Here is a 21466-nt window from a genome sequence, read left to right as displayed (position 1 = left end):
AATTTTTATTTAATAATTTGTTAAAGATAAAAAAAAAAAACAATGACAAGTAATGGCAACATTTTTAAGAAATATTTTTAATACTACTCAGTAATAGAAAATCTTCTACTACTAATGTAGTAGTAAAAAAAAATAATTGCATTACTAATACTATTAATGCTACTACAATTACCACAAATAGCTGTTGCTGCTGCTGCTACTACAACTAATTTGCCTGTGCATCCAGAGTAAATGACATTTTAAGTTATCTATATATAAAATAGCAAACATACTTCTATAACTTGAGCTCTATTTTCACCCAAAGCTTCCATTTGCTGAAGAACTGTTTCATTAAATGATCCATTTACAGCATGGTGTCGAGCAAAACCAAATTCATCTTCTTCTGTAAGAAATTGATATGGTTCACCTTGAATAATCCATTTGTGCTGTTTAATTTGAGTCATTGTATAGCGCTTATTTAGATCAACCACTAGCATGTGTCGAATCAAATTTTCACAGTCTAAAATATATTTTACATAGTACTGATTAATTAAGAATCATATATATAATGATTATAGAGCGATATACATACATACATATATATATATATATATATATATATATATATATATATATATATATATATAAATATATATATAAATATAAATATATATATATATATAAATATATATATATATATATATATATATATATATATATATATATATATATATATATATATATATAAACGAAGAAAAACAACTCTTTCTATTGTACTTTAAGTTTCCTGCCTATAAGGCAATCATCAGCCATTGAATACAAAATCAAAAACAAAAAAACCTGCTAAAAATTGCAAAATACTGTGTATTGGGATCTTAATATTGCTAAAAGACATACTTGATGGCAAACAAAGAAAAACAAAATATTAGCTAATCACCGGTGTCAAAAAAAGATAAGAGGAATTTATTCTCGTGCCTTTTGAAATCAACTCATTTTTCTTATTTAACAAGTTTTCACCTTTGTATGTATGTATGTATGTATGTATGTATGTATGTATGTATGTATGTATGTATGTATGTATGTATATATATATATATATATATATATATATTAGGTTGTTTCTAATAAAAACTTTTTTAAACAGATGTTCTCCAACCCTTAAATGTGTTTTATATAATCAAATAATACAGGATTTAAGAAATTTTTTAATCAAAATTTTTTTTAGAGGGTGTGCCAAGACCCTTAAACACCAGACAGGTCCCTAATATTATCAGGCCTTGTTTTAAATCATTACAAGTAGAGCAATTTACTTTAAGCGATTTTTACGTACGCAGTAAGGGATTTTGGTTAAGCGATATTTTATCATTTTTTAACTTTTAAATTAGCGGTAAGATAAAAGAAGGAATTAATTTTTAAAAAAACCACATTAACTTTTGAATAACGATATGTAAAAATATTTGTTACAAAAGTTTGAAAGAAGTAACGTTAAAAATAATTGTTGTAACTTTTTATCGCAATGAAATTTCTTATCTTTTTATTACAATTATATTCAACATAACTTTACGCTAAACTTTTCATCTAAAAATTTAGCAACATGAAAAAGTTCATCAATCCTTAACTACAAACTTTTTGCAGATATTTTTAGTAAAAATTCAGTAAAAAACTCTAAAAAAATCTATATTACAAAAAACATTTATATTCTGTAATCTCTGATAACAAAAATATTAAGACATTTTTTCGAGATATTAAAAAAAATGCGCTAATATTTGAACAACTAATTTTTATTGTACTAAAAATTACTTCTTCATTATTACTTTTATTATTTTTTCATAAATCAAGTTTTATTATAAAGTTAACAAACATTTTAGTTTAATAACAGTCTTTATTCTTTACTAATGACTATGTATTTTTCTATAAAAAATTAAACAAACTAGTATATAAAAACCTAGTATATTTCTATTCTCTCCAAATTGTTTAAAGTTCGAATATGATTTGTATTTTGAAGAACAAAAGAGTTACTTTGAAAACTTTTAAATCCTGGGACTTTGCCGATGCTTTTCAAATTGAAACTATCACAGAAAAAGAGAAGACTTTTGTTATTAAAGTCATATGTAACTTGTGTGATCTTCATCAAAATAAAATTTTATCCAAAACCAATGGTTCCATAAAGGCAGCTGCCCTACAGTTTTTAAATGGCACAAGTTGTGTTAAAATATTTTAACATGTTAGTATATTTTATTTAAGTTGATATATAAATAAAAATAAATATTGTTTAATAAATAAATTAAATTTTTTCTTAACAAAGATTACCTCATATTTATTCTCCTTTTTTATTTTATTACTCTAAATTAAATTGCTCGCAATTGAAAAAAAAAAAGAGTTTAGTAATTATACATAGAATGAAAATACTTGAGAATTTGTTTGTAAGTTAAGGAACTTAGTTTTTAATGAACAAATTTTAACGAATGTTTATTATAAACAGATATGATTCAAATTATTAAATATACTTATATTGTTTTAGCTGAGTATTTTTTTAAGTTTGCATGACTAAAATATTGCGTAAAAGTATTTAAAAAGTTTTTGTTTCAAGAATAGTTAACAAAAGAATTTGCATAATTAAGACTTTTATATTAAATTTAATTTTTGCTCTGTGTTTCTTTGTGATTTGTTTAAATGTAAAACATTTTTACAATAACGTAAAACATTTATGCATTAAATTCCAGGCGAATATGTTCTAACTATGTATCAAAAATAATCTCAAAACAGACATTAAACTTTTTATATTTTTATATAACGCAAGTGAAGAGGCTAAGCAACATAAATTTAAAAAATACTTAAAAACCTAAACTATTCTTTGCTAGTCAAAACAAAATCACTGTTTAAATAATTAACAATAATTTTTGTTTAGGTTGTTGCTCGCGCAACAGTACTGTTGTTTTAATTTTTTTTTTTAAGGTTACAGTAGTGATTTCTGATTGGTTAATTTTTTTTCCTTTTATTTAAAGAATTCATGCCCAAACCAAAACCCTTAATCGATATATGTGTGCTCCACTTCGCCTATCCCTAAATCAGTCGATGTATGTACACTCACTGCACCTATCTCTAAATCAGTCTATGTATGTACACTCATGGAGCCTATCCCTATATCAGTCGATGTATGTAAATAATAAAAATCAATGTAACTTTCAATATGCAACAATAATAATAACTTTCAATAAAAAATAGTTAAAAAACATTTAAAAACATTTTTCTTAGTGAAGGACTCAATCCCTGATCACTATGGAAGATGAACCGATGAGATACCACAATCCTAAACGTACAATGTAGAAATGTAATTCTTTTTAAATTTGTACAAATAAAACTTTCAAAATCAACCAATATTATTCGCAGCCGTGACTTAAAATAAACCAATCAAACTTAACTACTTTGACTTTGAGATAAAAAATTAAAATAACAGTACCGTTGCTCTAGCCACAACATTTTGTTTACCAATATGTTAATATTTTTTTTTATTCCAGAAATTTTTAAAAATAAAAAATCTTTTTTTTTAATTCAATAACGATTTAATAACAATAATTATTCAAAAACAAATTTCAGAAATAATGAAATATATATATATATATATATATATATATATATATATATATATATATATATATATATATATATATATATTACTAAATAATGTTAAACTAAAATAAATATTAAAATAACAATTGAAAACATAACAAACTTTTCATAATATATTTACATTTACAACGTTTTTACTTGTAAACGTTGTAAATGTAAATATATTATTTAGTTATTGGAGTTAATTGTTAAATTGAACTAGTTTGCGGTTATTTATTTATTGCGGTAGTTAAAAAACTTAATGTCTATAAAAAATATAAATATAATTTTATGATCAAATATCGTGTTAAGCTAATGCATTAAGCATTTTTCATTTAAAACAAGGCCTGTTTTATCAAAAAGTATGTGAAAATATGTGTATGTGACAAAAAAATGCCATGTTGGGTCTCAAATGAAGGGAAATTATAAAAAAATTTAAAAAAATAGGAATCATTTTATAAATAAATTATTATTTTAGATTTTAGTGAATAGAAAAAGAAATTTTTAACTAAAAACGAAAAAAGGGAATTATACATACATGTGTATATATATATATATATACATATATATACATATGGGGTCGTCCATAAAGTACGTACGCCAAAAATTTTGAAATTTGACCCCCCCTCCCCCTGTTGCCATGCGTACTTTTATGTCCCCACCCCCCCTTAAAAGTACGTACGTTTCTCAAATACCCCCCCTCAAATATCCCCCCCCCATCCCTCCTGTTTTTTTTTTCTTAATTAAAAAGTTTAATTAAAAAAAAAAAAGACGGAGGGTACCTTAGATACTTTATACTACCCCAAAGCTTTTTGCTTACGCATTTTAAAAACGTCTTTAAGTATAAATGCAAATAATAATTTAAATAAATTTAAAATTTATTAATGTAAGTGTGTATTTGGGCGAAAGGTTTATGCGGCGGCAATAGTCGACGGAGATCCAGGTTCGATTCTCGGAGAAATCTAGGAAAACTTTTTTTGTTTTTTTAACGAATCAAATGTAAATAAACTATACTTAAGGTGGACGTTTTTTTCAGGCACCCCTCTTTAGTAAGTAAAAAACGAGTCTAAGGTGAGATCAGTAATATTGAAAACAAAGGGTAAAACCCAGTGGGAGGGAGCAACAGCAAATTTTGTGCCCTTTTGCTATTTTAAGAAACTTTTTATTTTAGCAAAACCTAGCGGTCTTTGAGACGCCATTGACACGTTTTTTTTGGGGTGACTCCGTCCCATCAACCGCGGCCCTCAGGTCTTACTCAGGGCCAGTATATAAGGGCGGGCATGTGTGCATGGCCCCCTCAGGATTTTTTGATGTTTTGATTTTTGATGATAGAACACTTTCACACAACGTGCAAACTTAAGTTTGTTAATATGCCAAATGAGGTGGCCTTGCAAAAAATTTGGATGGCGGAGGCCATCCAAATTTTTTTCCAAATCTAAAAGTTATAACCATGCAAAATTTACACCCCTCTCATTTTGGGGGTCGGGAGGGTAAGCGTTTTAAGGCTTTTTGTTCACAGGCCTCCGCCATCCCGATATTTTGCAAGGCCTCCTCATTTGGCATAGGTATAAACAAACTTAAGTTATGAGTTTGCACGATGTGTGAAAGTGTCCTATCTGGAACATCAAAAAATTCTGAGGGCGCCCATACATGTGTGTGCATAGAGGAAAACTATACCCTCTACTTTATATACCATACATCTTTTTATGTTGGCAAACTAGAATCTTTAGTCAGAATGTAACTTTTCTATTGATTAGCTGGTTAATTGTGATAAATTAGAAAATCGAAGTACGTACTTTTAAATTGAACCCTCCCCCCCCCTCCCATACGCTTTCGTATGCTTTTTGAAGACCCCCTCCCCCCTATGAGCGTACGTACTTTATGGACGACCCCTATATATATATATATATATATAAATATATAAATATATATAAAAATATATATACATATAATATATAATATATATACAAATATATATAATATATATATATCGCCAACTTCAATCTTTTAGAGGTCGGCGAAAATTATTTGATACAAAGGTCATACCATAAAACATAGACACGAGGTCAAACACATTTAGGTTGGCATTGCCAAATGCCAACCCTAATTCCGAGGGTTGTGTGTGTGTGTGTGTGTATATATATATATATATATATATATATATATATATATATATATATATATATATATATATATATATATATATATATATATATATATATATATATATATATATATATATATATATATATATATATATTGTCTGTTGTCAGAAAGTTAAAATCATTAATTTAATTACAAATTAATCGTTTTTTTTAAAAAAACACAAAAACCCAAATTTAATTGACCAGAATGTTTTTAAAAACATTCTGAATGTTTTTAACAATAAAAACAATGTTTTTATTTTTATTTTTTTTAATAAAATGTTTTTATTTTTAATTTTTGTAATAAAATATTTTTATTTTTTTTTACTGTAAATCATGCGCAGAGTGTTGCTACATCGACTATCTTATAGCCTGACTCGCTAGGGAGTGCTGCTACATCGACTGACAAATAGCCTGACTCGCAAGGGAGTGCTGCTACATTGACTGACAAATAGCCTGACCCGCAAGGGAGTGTTTCTACATCGACTGAGGGTTTGGTTGGGGCAGACAGTCTATCAATTAATAAAAAAAATATAAACAGGTTGTATATATATATATATATATATATATATATATATATATATATATATATATATATATATATATATATATATATATATATATATATATATATATATATATATACAACCCATAGATGTTGTCCGAAAGTTTTTTCCATATTTTGTTGACAAAAAGTAAAAATTAAAATGCAAGACTGGAATTATTTTTTTTTATTAATTGATAGACTGTCTGCCCCAACCAAACCCTCAGTCAATGTAGCAACACTCCCTTGCGGGTCAGGCTAAAAGAGAGTAGATGTAGCAGCACTCCCTTGCGGGTCAGGCTATTTGTCAGTCAATGTAGCAGCACTCTCTTGCGAGTCAGGCTATTTGTCAGTCGATGTAGCAGCACTCTCTTGCGAGTCAGGCTATAAGATAGTCAATGTAGCAACACTCTGCACATGATTTACAGTAAAAAAAAAAAAAAATAAAAACATTTTATTAAAAAAATTAAAAATAAAAACATTTTATTAAAAAAAATAAAAATAAAAACATTGTTTATATCGTTAAAAACATTCAGAATGTTTTTAAAATATTCTGGTCAATTAAATTTGCGTTTTTGTGGTTATTATAAAAAACGATTTATTTGTAATTAAATTAATGGTTTTTACTTTCGTCCAACATGCCCAATGTTGGACGAAAGTCAAAAGTAATTAAAAGTGACGTATGTGTTGGCGTAAGAATCACTTTTTTCCTTCCGCTCTTCCCAAAGACAATAAACTATATATATATATATATATAGATCTATATAAATATATATATATATATATATATATATATATATATATATATATATATATATATATATATATATATATATATATATATATATATATATATATATATATATATATATATATGTATATATATATATATATATATATATATTAGGGTGGAGTGAATTTTAGTTTTTTTTACAATTCGTTTAGTCTGGGTGTGCAAAAGTTGTCTATTCATCTCAGAAATACTCTGGAAAAATATCAATGCTCTAGGAAATTATCTTAAAAAAAGAAGCAAAATTTTATAAAAATTTCAAAAATAACAATTATTTAAAAAAAAAAATTGTTGATTTATAGTTTATTGCAGAAAAAATGACCTTTTAAACTAAAAATGAAAAAAGTTTATTTTTTTAATTATAATTTCAAAAAAAATCTTAAATAATTCTTTTTTTTATAAAATAATTGTTATTTTGGAAATTTTTATAAAAGTTTGCTTCTTTTGAGACCCAACATGACATACTTTTGAAAAATTTTTTTTACATAATATTAGGGACCCCTTAAAACTTTAAAGGTCTTGAAGAACCTCAAGATAATTTCCTAGAGCGTTGATATTTTTCCAGAGTATTTCTGAAATGAATAGACAACTTTTGCACACCCAGGCTAAACGAATTGTAAAAAAAACTAAAATTCACTCCACCCTTATATATATATATATATATATATATATATATATATATATATATATATATATATATATATATATATATATATATATATATATATATATATATATATATATATATATATATATATATATATATATATATATGTATATATATATTTATATATATTTTTTGTTGATCTTCTGTTTGCCTAATTATATGTAACTTTATAACCTCTACTATTTTATTTTGATTCTTTTTTGTAGGCCAAAAGTTAAGGTTCACTGCTTTATTTCTAAAATTAGTGTAATATATTGATGATTTTCTTTGATATTTTTGATTTAATTTTCATCAGCATTTATAATTCTAAATTTTTTATTTTGAAATAGTACTAATAAAAAAAGGGAATAAATTAAGTTACAAAATGAGCAAAGAAATACAGCTTGAAACTCCAAAATCATGGTTGAGAATCTCAGAAAAATAGATTTTGAGAAAAAACCCGAGAAATCTCACCGTCAAATAGCAAATAAGCTAAATATTGCGTATTCGTTGTTGGATGTATTTTAAAACGATATACTAAAACAAGTGACATTAAGGATGGACAAGGATCTGGTTGGCCAACTTTAACAACTTTAAAGAGATGAACGTTTATTAATTCACTTAATGAAACATGACAGAAATTATCATCAAACTTTCTCATAAATTGAACAATACTTCTGAAATAAATGTGAGTGCAAGAACTGTTTAAAGAGTTCTTCATAGAAATAACTATATGTGGCATTCTGCATGCAAAAAGACTTTTAAAAAAACAGCAAAAAGCGAAGATTGCCTGGTGCAAACATCATAAACATTGATTTGATTGTATATGGAAAAATGTTATACTCTCAGACGAAATGTATATCAAGGTGGATATGCGAAAATGACGTGTTATGCTACGGCATATCACCTCAAAAAAGAATTTGATTTGAATTGTACATTAAAATGAACCAAGCAAGGCAGTGGCAGTATAGACATTTGGGCTTGCATGAATTATGCAGAACTTGGATGCTATCAATTATTTGAAGGTCAACTTAATGCTGATAGATATATTGAAATTTTAGATAACTGCCTTCTTCCCTCAATTGATATATTTAAAGAAAACAGCAACATATTTTTTTTTAACATCTTGGCTTCCAACAAGGCTGCAAGCAACTACTAATTAGAGTTGGAAGTTACTAGAAGAGAAAAGATGAAGATTGTAGAGCAAGATAACAATTGACAGACAACTTAATAGTCAAAATGTCATATCTCAACAAGAAGTGAAATTATAAAAATTTCAACAATAATTATCTTTTTTTATTCAAAACATTTTGAAAAAAAAATTTAACGAAAACCATGAAAAATTACACATACTTTATTTGTTGATAAAAAAATGATAGTTTTTATGCAATAAAAGATAAAATAACTTTAGTTTAAAATATTTATAATTTTTGAAAATATCATTGTGACTCAAAATTTATCAACAAAGTATCAAGTATCTTTGTTACACAAAAGTTCTTTGTTATGATATATATGTGTATATATATATATATATATATATATATATATATATATATATATATATATACATATATATATATATATATATATATATATATATATATATATATATATATATATATATATATATATATATATATATATATATATATATATATATAAACATATGCATACAACAACTACAAAACTATACTTTTTGTTTAACATCACTGTTTTCCTTATTTTAAAGTGTTACATGTAATTTTATATTTTAGTAGTTGAAAAATGATCTATATAAAATAATAGATCATTTTTCAAAAAATAATCTATTATTTTACTAAAATTAAATGTTTTAACCATTTTTTAAATGGCAGGAAAATATACATAATGACTAAATAACAGAAACTTCTGTTTTTCTTAAAATTCAACAATTAGGTATGTATTTTTCTCATATAGTATTTCATCATAGTATTTCACTGTTATAACTTTATTAAATATAATTCATAAGTATTATATTTTTGAATGTATGTATGTATAAATGTATGTGCAGGGTTATATTAAAACCTGATGGAGATTTTGGTTTCGTCAAGTGTCATCAGAACTGATGGCGCTTGATCAAATCTCACATTTCTGTTACACATTTTATGCTAAAATATTTTTGGAGTAGCAAACACATTAATATTTAGACAGTTATATTTAGACAGTTATATTTAGACAATATTTAGACATTTATATGTGAGATTTTGCAGAATTTTATATGTGAGATTTTGCAGAACTTTATATGTGAGATTTTGCAGAATTTTACATGTTAGATTTTGCAGAATTATACAAATTAAATTAATATTAAAGCTACACATTTAATACTTTAATTATTGTTTTGCTTTAAAAAAGTAAAAATGTTTGGTTATTTGTTAGCTTTAAGATTAAATTTAATTGCACTATAAATCACACAGGTCAACAAAAAAAACTCTTTTCTGTATGAAAATTGTATTGCATACAATACAATACAATTTTTGTATAGCATATCTCATTTTAATTTCAAATATGCAACCCTTTTTCTTCTAACACATCAAGTTTTAAAGATATCTGGGTTCAAACCCTTAGCATTTAGAATGTTTGTAAATAACAACTTCCAATACAGTTTCTGATATTCAGAATTTATTTTGGAAATCCTAAAATGACTATAACTTTCTCAAAATTGTTGCTAACATACTGTTGCTAAAATGTTATTGCTGACATACTGTTGCTTACATGTTGTTGCCAACATGTTGTTTCTAACATGTCGCTGACATTGCTTAATGTTTTTTAAAATTTGATAGTCATGTCATTATAAAAACTAAAAAAACAGTGCAAAAAGTTTTTTGGATGAACATTTTTAACTTTATTGGTAATTTCATACCATGTGTAAGGTATTTGAATATATAATTTGGTTTTTTAAGTTTATGCTTAAACATGTAATTAAAAAAATGCATACAGTATTGAATAAACTTATTAAAAATTAACATAAATAATTACCTGAAGACATAAAGTATGGTATACGAAACTTCCCAGTCAAAACACGCTGTCTCAAATCAGGAAGGGTGCGTCCATCAAACGGTAACGCACCACATACCAGCACATAAAGAACTACGCCCATACTCTAAAATTTTTTGAAATATAATTTTACAGTGCAGTAACACAATTAATAGTCAAACTAAGTATATTTAAAATTTAAAATTTGTCTTTAAATATAAACAAATATGCAAGAATAAGAAAAGGGAGCAAAAAAAAACAAAATAAAAAAACACTAATTAAAGTTGAAACCAGATATATGCATTGTTTATATAATTTAATAATAATTGTTAAACAATGAACTAAAGTTAAAAAGTTTACAAAATTTATTTACTCGTATCGACTCTATTTATATCAACTTTGTAAACAATTTACCCAAATATCAGTGGCAGGACCATAATATTCCTTTCCTTCAAACAGTTCTGGTGCAGCATATGGAGGGCTTCCACACCATGTTTTTAGTTTCCCACCAACCTCAAACATGTTGCTGAACCCAAAGTCTGCAAGCTTAATATTACTTTCTTCATCCAAAAGTAAATTTTCTGCCTAGGAAAAAATTTTATTGAAAAAAAAGTAGAATTAAGCAAGATATGTTTGATTGATCAGGAAATGTTTGACTATTCATTGTTACCTTGAGGTCTCTATGTACAATGCGTTTCAAATGAAGATATTCAACACCAGCAATTATCTGACGAAAAACCTTTCGTGCTTCACTTTCATGCATTCGCCCGCTTTTAATAAGCAAATCTATGTTATATGTTTGTTATTATAAATTTTTGAATATTTAAAATATTATTAAAAAATACATAAAAAAAAACATAAGTTAAAGCAAAAAAAAAAAGTTGTAAAAAAATTGTATTGCATTTCTCTAAAAAAGGTATTGACAAATCATAATTAGTCAATAATTTGATTAATTTAAAAAAAATGTAAGGGTTGGGTTTCTAACTTAATGTCTGCAAGAAATATTGGCAAACCTTTGCCAATATTTGTTGCAGTGCTGTTGACATAACTTAATTTGTTCCTCATAAAATGCCATGATGCAGGGTTTATAAAACATACACATTAAAAAATTTATTTAAATTTTTACCTAAATAGTAGTGAATCACTTCATTAAAATTGTAGTTCTATAGGGGGTTACAGGGAGTTAATGTAACTTCTCAATTATTAAGAGTTAAACTTCTCAATTATTAAGAGTTAAAAACTAAATTTGCTATTAACATGTGCTATTAACATTAAAGAGAATTTGTTTTTCAGATTTTGAGAAACTGATGCTCATAAAGACAAAACTTGTTAAAGATCTTTAGTTTCAGAATAACATCAACACTTTTCATTATTAAACTCTAATAAAACATCCTTAAACCTATAAATACTATGTGAAGATTTAGATTGAAGGTTTTGTAAGCACAAACTCCGTACAAAAAAACTTAATAATAAATGAATAATACAAATAATAAATAAAATTCACATGCCAGAAAAAAATTCAACTTATTTCCATTAACATTTGTATAAATTAAGCAGAAATTAAAAAAAAGATTTTGAAAATTTAACAATTGAAGTGGAATTTCATTTTTTTTTTCTTGTCTACAAAACAATAAATAATTTTATAGTTACATTTAAGCATTGCATTGCAAACAAAAATAAATAAAAAATAAAAGGACATCGCCAGGAGCATGCAGGCTTAGAGAGCCAATAGAAGATTTTTTCTAAAAAGCTCAATTTAACGATTATTTTTTTCAAAGTAGCTCATAAATGAATAAGTTAATTTTTTTTAACCAATTAATTTAGTTAATAAATTAACTCATCAGAAAATATTATCAGCAATTTTAATACGCAGCCATTATTTTCAAATAAATAATTAAAAGATTTAAACAAAAAACAACAACAGTTTATTTAAAAGAAATTTCTTAAGGTGGAAACATTGCTAAGAAACATCGCAAACATTGCAAAATAGCTCATCTATTTGAAAAATTTCATCTAAATCATTCCATGCAATATTGCACTAATCTTGCTTAGAGTTTTGTAAGTACTATTTAAAAATTGTCAATATGGTTTTAAAGTTTTTCTTTAAACTTGATAGAAATTTTATTAATTTCTTTTATTTATAGTTAATATATATTGTTATGCTAATATTCTTGTATTTATAATTTAAAAATCTTATATTTATTTTTAAATTGATTAAATTATAAATTTCCACATATTGTATAGCACATAATTCCAATATTATATGTTGAAATAAATCAAATTATATGAGTCAAAATCTGCATAATTGCAAATCCAGCTGAACAAGATCCAGTTTTTCTTCCTTCCACAAACAGCGCCAAACTGTTTTTAAAAGTTTTTAGATTGTGAAAAAGTGAACAATACCATGCAAAGGTAGCTGTTTTTTAAATAAATGCTGAATATCTGTCAAGGCTGGTATCCAGTAGTTGTAGAAATGCTGTATAGAAACAAATTGCACAAATAGAAACAAATTATTTTCTCCAAAAGAACATTTTTTCCACAGTAATTTTTGAAACCAAAAAAAAGGTACAAACTGTCAGTGATTTTCTCCATTTCTCATTTTAGCACAATATACTTGCAAAGTAAAAAATTTAACAGCTTCAATTTTTAAAGCATAAAAAAATGTTTTAATATATTCTGCAAACTTTTATCTTTTACTTTTTAAGACCCTATTTAAACAATGCATATATAAACCATATATCATTGAAATATAGCAAAAAATAGATAAAAAGTTTATTTTCATATTACTATAATTCTTTTATATATACTAATATGAAAAAATTTATTTTCTATATTAGTATAATCTAAATAATATATATTGATTTAGAAACTATATAAAAAATATATGTATATATATACAGTAGTGTGAAAAAACGTTAGAATCATCTACAAATTTTACTAATTTTTCAGTTTAAAGCATGTGTGATTAGGTTTTTAAAATAGACACAAATATTAAAAAAAAATGTGATGCTATTAGTTACTTTTAAAAAGTTACTTTTTATTAAAAAAAAAAAGTTCACTTTTTTAAAAATTTTAACTAGTTAATTTAAAGTTTTTTTAATTTTAATGATTTCAATACTTTTTTTAAAGTATACACACAGATATATATATACACAGATATATATATATATATATATATATATATATATATATATATATATATATATACACAGATATATATATACATATATATATATATATATATATATATATATATATATATATATATATATATATATATATAAAAATACAAACATATATATCAGTGCCATACACAGACATAAATCCATATCGTTTGACCGGTATGGGCGCCCAAACTAATGTGCCCAAATGAATATAATTTATTTGGGCACATATAAAAGAGAAAATAAATAAAAACTAAAACTAAAACACAAAAAGCAAAAAAAAAAAACTCAACTAAAATAAAACTAAACCAACTAAAACGCTAAGTTTATTTAAACCATGTTTTTAAGTACGTTTAGAATAATAAACTTTGAATCTTTTATCTTTACTAATGTTTAAATAATATTATAGGAAAATCTTAAACTAAACAATTTACTTCAAATGATTGTTTAAAAAATATTTAGACTTAATTTAAATTAGTGTTGTTGTTTTTTTTCTAATTTAAAAATATAAGTTTCCATGTAAATATACGCTAATAAATAATTACGTATTGAAAAACCGCTTCATATTTCATTTAAACATATTGTTTATATATTGTTTTTTCTTGGTTGTTAATTTGTTTCAAAAGATTAACATTATTATAAAAAATACATTATTATATAAATAAATAAAAAACTATATGTAATATCGATTAATACTTTATATAAAAATTCATTAGCAATGTTTTGATACTTCATTAAAAAGTGTTTGAATAATATAAAAACATTAAAGATCAAACTTATTTAATTGAAATAACTTTCAAAAATATTTGTCTTCTTTTTTTTAAAGAAACTTTTTTTATCTTTTATAAGTAACTTTAATGATTCTTATATAAAGTACATTAAAGAGACTTTGGTTTTCTCAGAAAGTCATTGTTTTTGTAAACAATAATTTTTTAATGTTTATTATAAAAAAATGCATACTTATATAATTTATATAACATAAATTCAAAAAATTATATACAACTTTCAATGATAAACAAAAAACACTGCCAGGAAATTGTGACTATATTTAAAAGCATTTCGCAAATATAAAAACATTAGTAAAGGTAAAAGTTTGGATATCATTTATTTCTCTAAGGTATAATTTAGAACCTTTTTTGTTCAGCACCTTTTTAAAATGTTTTTTAAAATACCTGCGGTTATATCGTCAAAGTAAAATATTATTTGCTTGGTCAAATAATAATACATAACAATATTACATAGGAAGATACCTGTATGTATGTATATATGTATGTATGTATGTGTGTATGTATGTATGTATGTATGTATGTATGTATGTATGTATGTATGTATGTATGCATGTATGTATATATGTAATATATAAGTGGTGTTTTCAATCTGTTCATTGTTTCGTATATATGCATGCATGTATGTATGCATGTATGTATACATGTATGTATTTATGCATGTATGTATGTGAGTATATATGTATGGAAAAGTAATTTATAAGTGGTGCTTTCAATCTGTCCCTTGTTTAGTGCAAGCATACACATATATGTGTGTATATATATATAATGAATAAAAGTTTTAGAGCATGAGGGGACATATACAGTAAAAGAATGCAACTTTGCTAAATGACAAGTCACATGAGAATGAGTTTTAGTTGATGGAAGTAGAGATAATAGCTCATTTGAACAGCATGAAAGTATTTGTAGCAAAAAGAAAGAGATGTAACCTTATGATAATGGGAGAGTGGACAAGCTTGGTAGTAGAGCAGGTCTAACTACATCTACAATGCGTTTTTGGACCTTGTTTAGAGGAAAAATAGCATTATTAAAAGAACAAGCCCAAATATGACAACAGTTTCCATACAGAGACAAATAAGAGGATAAAAGTAGAGGAAAAGAATGGAATTAGGAGTAAGATAATGGCGAGCATGATAAAGAGAAGCAAACTTAATAGATGCTAACTTAGCAATACATTGTATATTTGGTTTTCATGAAAGGTCAGTAGTAAATGATAACCTAAGAAGACATAAAGAGAACACTCAGTGAGAGGGTTGCCACTCATTAACTCATGTCAACAATATTGCAATAGTTGTTTGTAATAAATAACTGAGTTTTGTTGGAGATTTAAATAACAAGCCACAACAAGCCACAAGCTTTTAAAGAAGTGAGATCAGACTCAAGATCAACTGCATGTTCTAAGCGGTCAAAAAAAGTCATAAGCAAAAGAGCCACTTTAGATGTAAGATTGTCAGGAAAATCATTAATATAGATAAGAAACAACACAGGATCAAAGATTGAACATTGAGGTACCCCAGAAGTTACTAGAAAGGAAGAGGAGTGTTTAATGACTTGATGACTTTAATGCTGCAGTTAAAAAGAAATTATTTAATAATCTTAAAACCTTCCCAGATATACCATATGAAGAAAGCTTGTGGGGAAGAGCATGCTAAACTTTATTGAAAGCTTTTGATATGTCAAAAGCAATAGTCCTTGCATCGCCGCCTCCATCTAATGAATGATAGAACTTTTCGGTTACAGTAGTTAGCAAGTCAGCCGTAGAACAAGAAGATCAAAAGTTGTATTAATTGTCAGAGAGTAAGATATCAGACTCATGATGGAATGATGGCAATTTGTTGATCAAAGACTCAAAAAACTTGCTAATAATAGAGAGAAGATTGATCTAGCAATAGCTGGAGGGGTCAGAATGTTCTACAGAGTTTTTTAAAACTGGAACCACAGATGCCATTGTCTAGCAGGCAGGAAAACAAGATAGAGCAGCTGCATAAAAAGATATAAACCACAGAGTAGAATGAGGCTTGACTTGGAACCGACAAAAAAGGGAATAAAAACCTCCATGCCAGCTTGGATTCAGGAGCCTACATAGGATGCGCATTTATCAGCGGAGAACCCATCACGAAGAAAATCTTGAAAAGAATTAGAAATCAGGAGCAGAATCTGCGACTCATTTTATAACTCTTTAGAGCTGATAAGAAACTTCAAGCTGTTGAAGAAAAAAATTGTGTTTTGTGTTCTTAGAAAAAAACTAATTTTATAGAAATAACTTTTGTCTTGTTTGTGGTCAGAGTTTATAAATACAAATAAAACAAATGAAAAGGAATTTTGTGTTTAAAACCCATAAAACAAATTTGTTATTACATGTTTATGCAACATTTCTTATTAAATAAATTTTTTCATAATTAACTATTTTTATCATTTTAGATGCTGATTTGATGTTTGGCTTTTGAATAAGTTGATCCAAATCTACTTACTACAGTCACATAAGTATAACATAAGCCAACTAAGTTTAAGAAAAGGTGACCTATTTTAGTGAAAAGGTTTTTGCTGAAAAAAGGATTAAACTATAAATTAATTTTTTTGTTTACTTGAATTTGAACCATTAAGATATAAATAAAGTTATTAGGGTTTTACAGTGTTTTTTCTATAACATTACATGTAGAAGCGTTGCAAATTTAATTTTATTAACTTTGTTTATTAGACAAGTTTGATAAAACCTTTAGTTTAGTGATGGATTGCATTGCGCAGTTAGTGATGGATTGCATTGCGGAATCAATAAAGTAAAAACTAAATGGCAAGTGCAGTGTAAGTGAAATACTGCTTTGTTTTTGACATAAAATACTTTGATTGAGGTCAGAAACATGTGAATGAATAGAATTTGGATTCGAATAATGACATCATTACAATTCAACCAAATGCTAATTTTACTATAACTTCTTATTTTTACTAAACAATAAAATTACATGTCTGTTTTAGAAGAAAAGAAAACTAAAAATTTTAAAAAAGTAATCAAAAATAAATTAGAGTACTTTCAGAGGCTATTCTAAACCGCTTTTGACTGTATTTGGGGGCCTATATAAGATATATACATATACATATATAGTATATGTACTCTTGGTTTGACTTAAATGTATGTATTACTGTAATGTATGTATACTCTTGTTTAGACTTGATTAAATATGACAATGTATACAAAGTAAACATGGAATATTTTTTGTTAGTTGAGTGTATATTTATAAAGTTTCTATTATTATACATAATAAATAAAAAAATATACAAATTATATAATAAAAACTAACCAAATATTTCTCCTTTAGAAGCATACTCTGTTACAAGATAAAGATATCTATCTGTTTCCATAACCTTAATTACAATATACAAACAAATATTATATATTTAAATAAATCTATATACACTTGCTTTTGGAAATTCAGGTTGATATATAAGCAACCACCCAATAATATAAATACATTCAGTACTAATAAAAGTTTATTATAAGAAAATATTGCTGGATTATCGGCTAGTAGAATTATAAATTTTTTGACAAGTAAAAAATTTTAAAATTACTTGACCTCAGCAGTTAAGTAGGTTTATTCTTTTTAACACAAAAATGTAGCAAACTTTGTATGGGTAATTTTATGTAAATTCAGCATCACCCTGTGTTTAGGATTTTGCTATTTCTTATAAATATTAAAGGCATTCGAAATTTAGAAAAACCTGGAAGTTTTACCTAAAACATTTAAAATTGATATTTGAAATAATAATTAATAAATTTGAAAAATTTATTGATTAATATTTCAAATATCAATTTTAAAAGTTTTTGAAGCACTTTAACTACATGTAAATTAAGTAAATAAGGCATAAATAATAAAGACATAATTAGGGTATTTTAACAATCAAAATAGTAATATCATCTTAATCAATATACTTTTGTCCATTTTTTTACAGAATAAATATAGGTACCAAACATTACATTTAAAGCAAAAAATATTGCATTTTTTTAATTCTTACACCATTCTATTTTAATGCTGAGTCTGCATAAAATTTATTGCACATTTTATTTTAGATCTTTTGTGGTCAATAAGTTTATATATTAAATATAATTTTTCTAATTTTGCTGTACCAGGGATAAGCTTAAAGCTTAGTGTCAGGCATATGAAGTATTTTTCCAAATCTCCCCTCTCCCCTCCCAAAAAAAAAAAAAGTTATGTGATTTTTAAACAAGTGACTTTACTGGTGCTCAACACAAAATTAAATTTTATAATCTAGTGCTTTAACTTTCTTGATTAAAATTTTATTCTGCAAAAAGAATAACTCCAAACTTTATAATTTGTATGATTACACATGACCAGCTGCAAACTAGCTCATTTGATATTTGCACAAGGTTAAACTTTTTTCCCAACAAATTTATTCTCAACAAGGCTACAAGCAACCACTAATTAAATTAAGAACTAACAGAAAGTAAAGAAGAGAAGAAAAGTCTTGAAAAACTGCAAATGTATAAGTCAGGAAAACATTATGACAAGAGATCCAAAGCACTGATGTTTGAGGGGAAAAACATGACAAGAGATCCAAAGCACTGATGTTTGAGGGGGAAAACATCATGACAAGAGATCCAAAGCACTGATGTTTGAGGGAAAAAACATCATGACAAGAGATCCAAAGCACTGATGTTTGAGGGAAAAAACTAGATAAAACTTTTGAGTATAAAAAAAATAGTTGCAGTAAAAAAGATGTGACTTTGCAGAATAACTTTTGCAGAATAATCACACAAGATTAAACTTTCCTTGGTATATAAACAAATGTTAAAAAGATTTTTGGTTTTAATCAACACTTTTTATTTAGCTATTTGTGTTTTATCATTGATTTTTTATTTTAATGAAAGAATGAGTTAAATTATTGAAGATAACGCAGGTTTATTTCCAGTTACTTAATGAGCTGAAAATTTAAAATTATTTTTTGAGCAGCTGATTTGTTGAGAAGTTGCTTTCTGTTACAGATTTTGCAGCTTGTATACAAGTTTCATACATTTTACTCGCTTGTTTATCTTTAAGGAAAGTATCGTACTTAAATGTAGATTATTTAAATATATTAATATATTATTAGTATAAGTAAAGATTGTGATAACTTTTTTTTTTTTGTTTAGTTGGTGATAATGAAAGCATTAGTATCCTAAACATCTACTACACTTGGGTAAGTTATAATTTTAATAACAATTTTTAAAATATTGGAATTGGAAATATTTCTGAATATACTTTAATATTAAAAGAAAAATTTTATACAAATTAAGTTCAATTAAAAGAACTAAGACTTCAACATATCTATTTTTTGTTATATTTTCTTTGTTTCTTTAATATTCACAAAACAATCAACTAAGTTTTTATTCTGTTAATTCTAGATTATAATCTAGACTATATCTGGACTATAAGAAATTAAACATTTATAATCTTAATTCTTCCTATAGTTTTACAGTTTCAAATTAACCACCACTGTTTTAACCACCAATTTACACTTTAACCACCACTGTTTTATCAGTTTTTAGTTACGTAGCAATTTGTAAACCTGTATTTCTGGAATCCATTCAGAAGGTTTTTCCAGATCAGTAAGTTTTTATATTTTTGAACTAATGTTAAATAAGCTTTTTCTATTCTATAAACTATTCCTTTTCTTTTTTTTTTCTTTCTATTTTATGTTTAACAAAACAATTCTTTATATTCTACAAAGAAAAAATGAGTTGGTGTTTTACAAACAAAAGACGATTTAGAGGAAAAAGATTAACTATTGGTTTGTAGATTTTTAGCAATTGCATATGTATTAAGAATGATTCGTTAGATCATATGCACTAACTACAAACATTTTATATTTAGGGTTAAACTCTGGTGTGAACTTTGTGAGCATGATTGATTAATCATAACTTTTTGTTTAATACTTTGACAAACAAATCAAAATAGGTCCAATCAATCAAAATTAACAGTTTAATAAGTGGTCATTATGTAGAAATTTATAATACTTAAAATGAAAAGTTTAATTTTGTAGACTACTTTGCATTGTAGTCTTAAATAAAAAGCTTAATTTTGTAGACAGTACATAGAAGAATTTATTTGTGGCAAGGGAAATCAATATATGGTCTTGGCTTGTTTTTAGCTTAATTATTGAAGCTTTTTTTTTACCAAAAAATGCTCCTGAAATCAATCAATCAATCAATCAATCATATATATATTCTGAAAATAAATTTTCACGGCTATTTACAAATAGTATTGAAATACTAATCTCAAGTAAATACCTTAAAAAATAGTTTATTTATATACAATTAATCTTAGTAATAATAATAATAATAACAACAATACCAATAATAATAATAGTAATATATTTAATAATAATAACAATAATAACAAAAATAATAATAATAATAATGATAACAATATTAATATTAGTAGTAATAGTTAAAAGTAGTTAATAATAGTAATGTAAATATTTATAGAAATAACAATAAGCAATAGTAATGACAACAAAATATATAATAAAAATTAAAAAAAAAAAAAAAAAAAAAAAATACTAAAGACAACAAAAATTGATAATAGAAATTATAAACACTAACTATATTTTTTTAATAAAAAGTAGAATAATCTAGTTTTAAAGGTTGAGAATGAATTGAGAGCTTTTAGTTCATAAGGAAGGTTGTTCCAAGTTTTAATGCTTTGATACTTTATAGATTTATGTCCGTATTTATGAGAGCAATGTTTAGAGACAGACAGGTTTAAATTACTATTGGAACGAAGGTGATAACGAGAGTTGGCACTTTTGGAAAAGAAATTGA

At 25.3% G+C, this 21466-nt stretch overlaps 1 protein-coding gene across 1 annotated transcript in view; it reads right to left on the bottom strand.

The window, feature by feature from the left end:
* The window catches only part of LOC100209362 (serine/threonine-protein kinase SIK3), a 32809-nt gene that overhangs the window by 3238 nt on the left and 8105 nt on the right, over window positions 1-21466 (bottom strand). Inside the window, exons 3-7 of the mRNA XM_065788041.1 lie at window positions 17949-18012; window positions 11374-11489; window positions 11118-11288; window positions 10707-10830; window positions 273-499 (exon numbers count right to left, since the gene is read on the bottom strand). Coding sequence (XP_065644113.1) covers window positions 273-499; window positions 10707-10830; window positions 11118-11288; window positions 11374-11489; window positions 17949-18012 — 702 coding nt within the window. The remainder of the gene's footprint in view (window positions 1-272; window positions 500-10706; window positions 10831-11117; window positions 11289-11373; window positions 11490-17948; window positions 18013-21466) is intronic.

Source organism: Hydra vulgaris, chromosome 01 (genome assembly GCF_038396675.1).
Source record: "Hydra vulgaris chromosome 01, alternate assembly HydraT2T_AEP".
Taxonomy (NCBI): domain Eukaryota; kingdom Metazoa; phylum Cnidaria; class Hydrozoa; order Anthoathecata; family Hydridae; genus Hydra; species Hydra vulgaris.
Note: the sequence above shows the minus strand (reverse complement) of the source record. Positions and strands in the feature narration are given on the sequence as shown.